The sequence below is a fragment of the Austrofundulus limnaeus genome, unplaced genomic scaffold (assembly GCF_001266775.1).
Source record: "Austrofundulus limnaeus strain Quisiro unplaced genomic scaffold, Austrofundulus_limnaeus-1.0 Scaffold564, whole genome shotgun sequence".
NCBI lineage: Eukaryota > Metazoa > Chordata > Actinopteri > Cyprinodontiformes > Rivulidae > Austrofundulus > Austrofundulus limnaeus.
Window position 1 is genome coordinate 257,734 of NW_013952966.1, and position 1,703 is coordinate 259,436.

The following is a 1,703-nucleotide window of genomic DNA, read 5'->3' on the forward strand; positions in this document are numbered from 1 at the left end:
GACAGAAAGGCAGATGTGGCAGTGGAAGGTGTCAAAGCAGTTTGGAGAGAAAAACAAAAAAAATGAGTAAAATAAAAAACAAAGAAAGAAAACGATTAATCGATTATTAAATTAGTCATCTATTATTTTAATAATCGATTAGTCGTCGATTAATCGATTAATCGTTGCAGCCCTAGGTAGTACCTGTCTTCCTCAATAAGACACTCTTACCCTGGCATTAGATTTCTTCTGAATCCCCTCATAACTCGCTCCTTCTTCTGTCTGGGGGATTCGAGGGGCCTTTCCATCAGCAATAAGCTGCACTGCCTCCACCTACAGCAGAAGTCACAGCTCAGTCGGCAGTCTTTAGSCAAACATTCAGATCATGTCACAAGTGCTAACCATAGATTTGATTCCCTCTGGAAAGAGGAATCGGTTGTACAGCGTGTCCACCGTGTCATTGGGCTCAACGGCACATTCTTTCTGCAGCAGGATGGGCCCGGTGTCCAGACCGTCATCAGCCCAGAACACTGTGAAGCCAGCTTTTTGATCCCCATGGATCAGGGTCCTGGGGACATACAAAGATATACAAACTCTGGCCTGGATTCACAAAGRCTACACAGAACTTGCAAACTACATGTTGGCACAAAAATAAAAACATCAGCYTCAGCAGGTCCTTTGCACCACTTCAGCATCTGGACACAATTTAAATCCACCACAAATAAATCAGGTACAAAAGTGACAAAGAGAAATCATTGTTTAACACTGAACTCCAGATTTTAAAAGATGACAGATTAACAGAAACACTCCTTTAAACTGTAGGAACATCTGACTGCATCATGTAGGAATCATTTCCAGGACGGTATTTTTAAATTAGTGTGAATTAAGACTTTCTTCATGACCATCGCACACACTTATTTTTAAAGATACATCGATTCCAGTCCCAGTATTGAGTATTGTTTTGTGTACGTGTGCAGTTCCCATACCACAGCGTGRCGCTCACCTCTCAGTTCAGCAGTGTCAGCTGGGTACAGGCAGGTTTTGTTTTTAGACGACTGTTCTGATCCACACATCTAWCTGGTGGTGATAATGCACCATTAAGATCTTTCACACGGAGCTGGGTTTTARCGAAACTRAAACATTTTTGTTGCGATTTAGCCTCTCATTTACACATCACCATCAGATCAGTCTCTTTTTGGAAAATTTTGAAACCAGGTCTCAGAATGGAACTTTGTCAGTAAAATGCAATGTAATAAATTTTATGAAAATACGTATCTGTTGTTAGCTCACTTGTTGAGCCTTAATGTGTTTTTCTTTTTTATGCTGATTGGGATGAATCAGACAAAAATSTGCTGAGTCTCAGACTTCCTGATTCATCACTTCACCAAACAAAGAGACTGGAGTTAATAAAGTAGCTAAATAGGTAAATATTTAACAGTTTCTTCCACGTTGTCCAGTCCTCAGGTAAAGAGAGAGGTATGATTAATTTATTCTGTTTGAGGAGTAACAGATAATGGGCCTCATGCAAGAACATGTTCGTATTCTTATCCTAAATTTCTCTTACTTTTGTTTGTACGAAGGGTTTGTCCTACTTTTTCTTCAACATTCAGAAAGCCCTCTATCTCAGGTTATTAATTTAATAAATTCCTTTTCAAGAATTTCTGACTACTCCATAAACTGGTTAAAATCTACAGTTCTTCCAATAAACTGTGTTCTTAACAGTT

The 1,703-nt window shown here is 39.2% G+C and overlaps 1 protein-coding gene across 1 annotated transcript in view; it reads right to left on the minus strand.

The window, feature by feature from the left end:
• The window catches only part of aldh1l2 (aldehyde dehydrogenase 1 family, member L2), a gene marked incomplete in the record, with an annotated part of 44,459 nt that overhangs the window by 30,947 nt on the left and 11,809 nt on the right, over positions 1-1,703 (minus strand). The window contains 2 exon segments of the mRNA XM_014026528.1: positions 211-312; positions 382-547. Coding sequence (XP_013881982.1) covers positions 211-312; positions 382-547 — 268 coding nt within the window.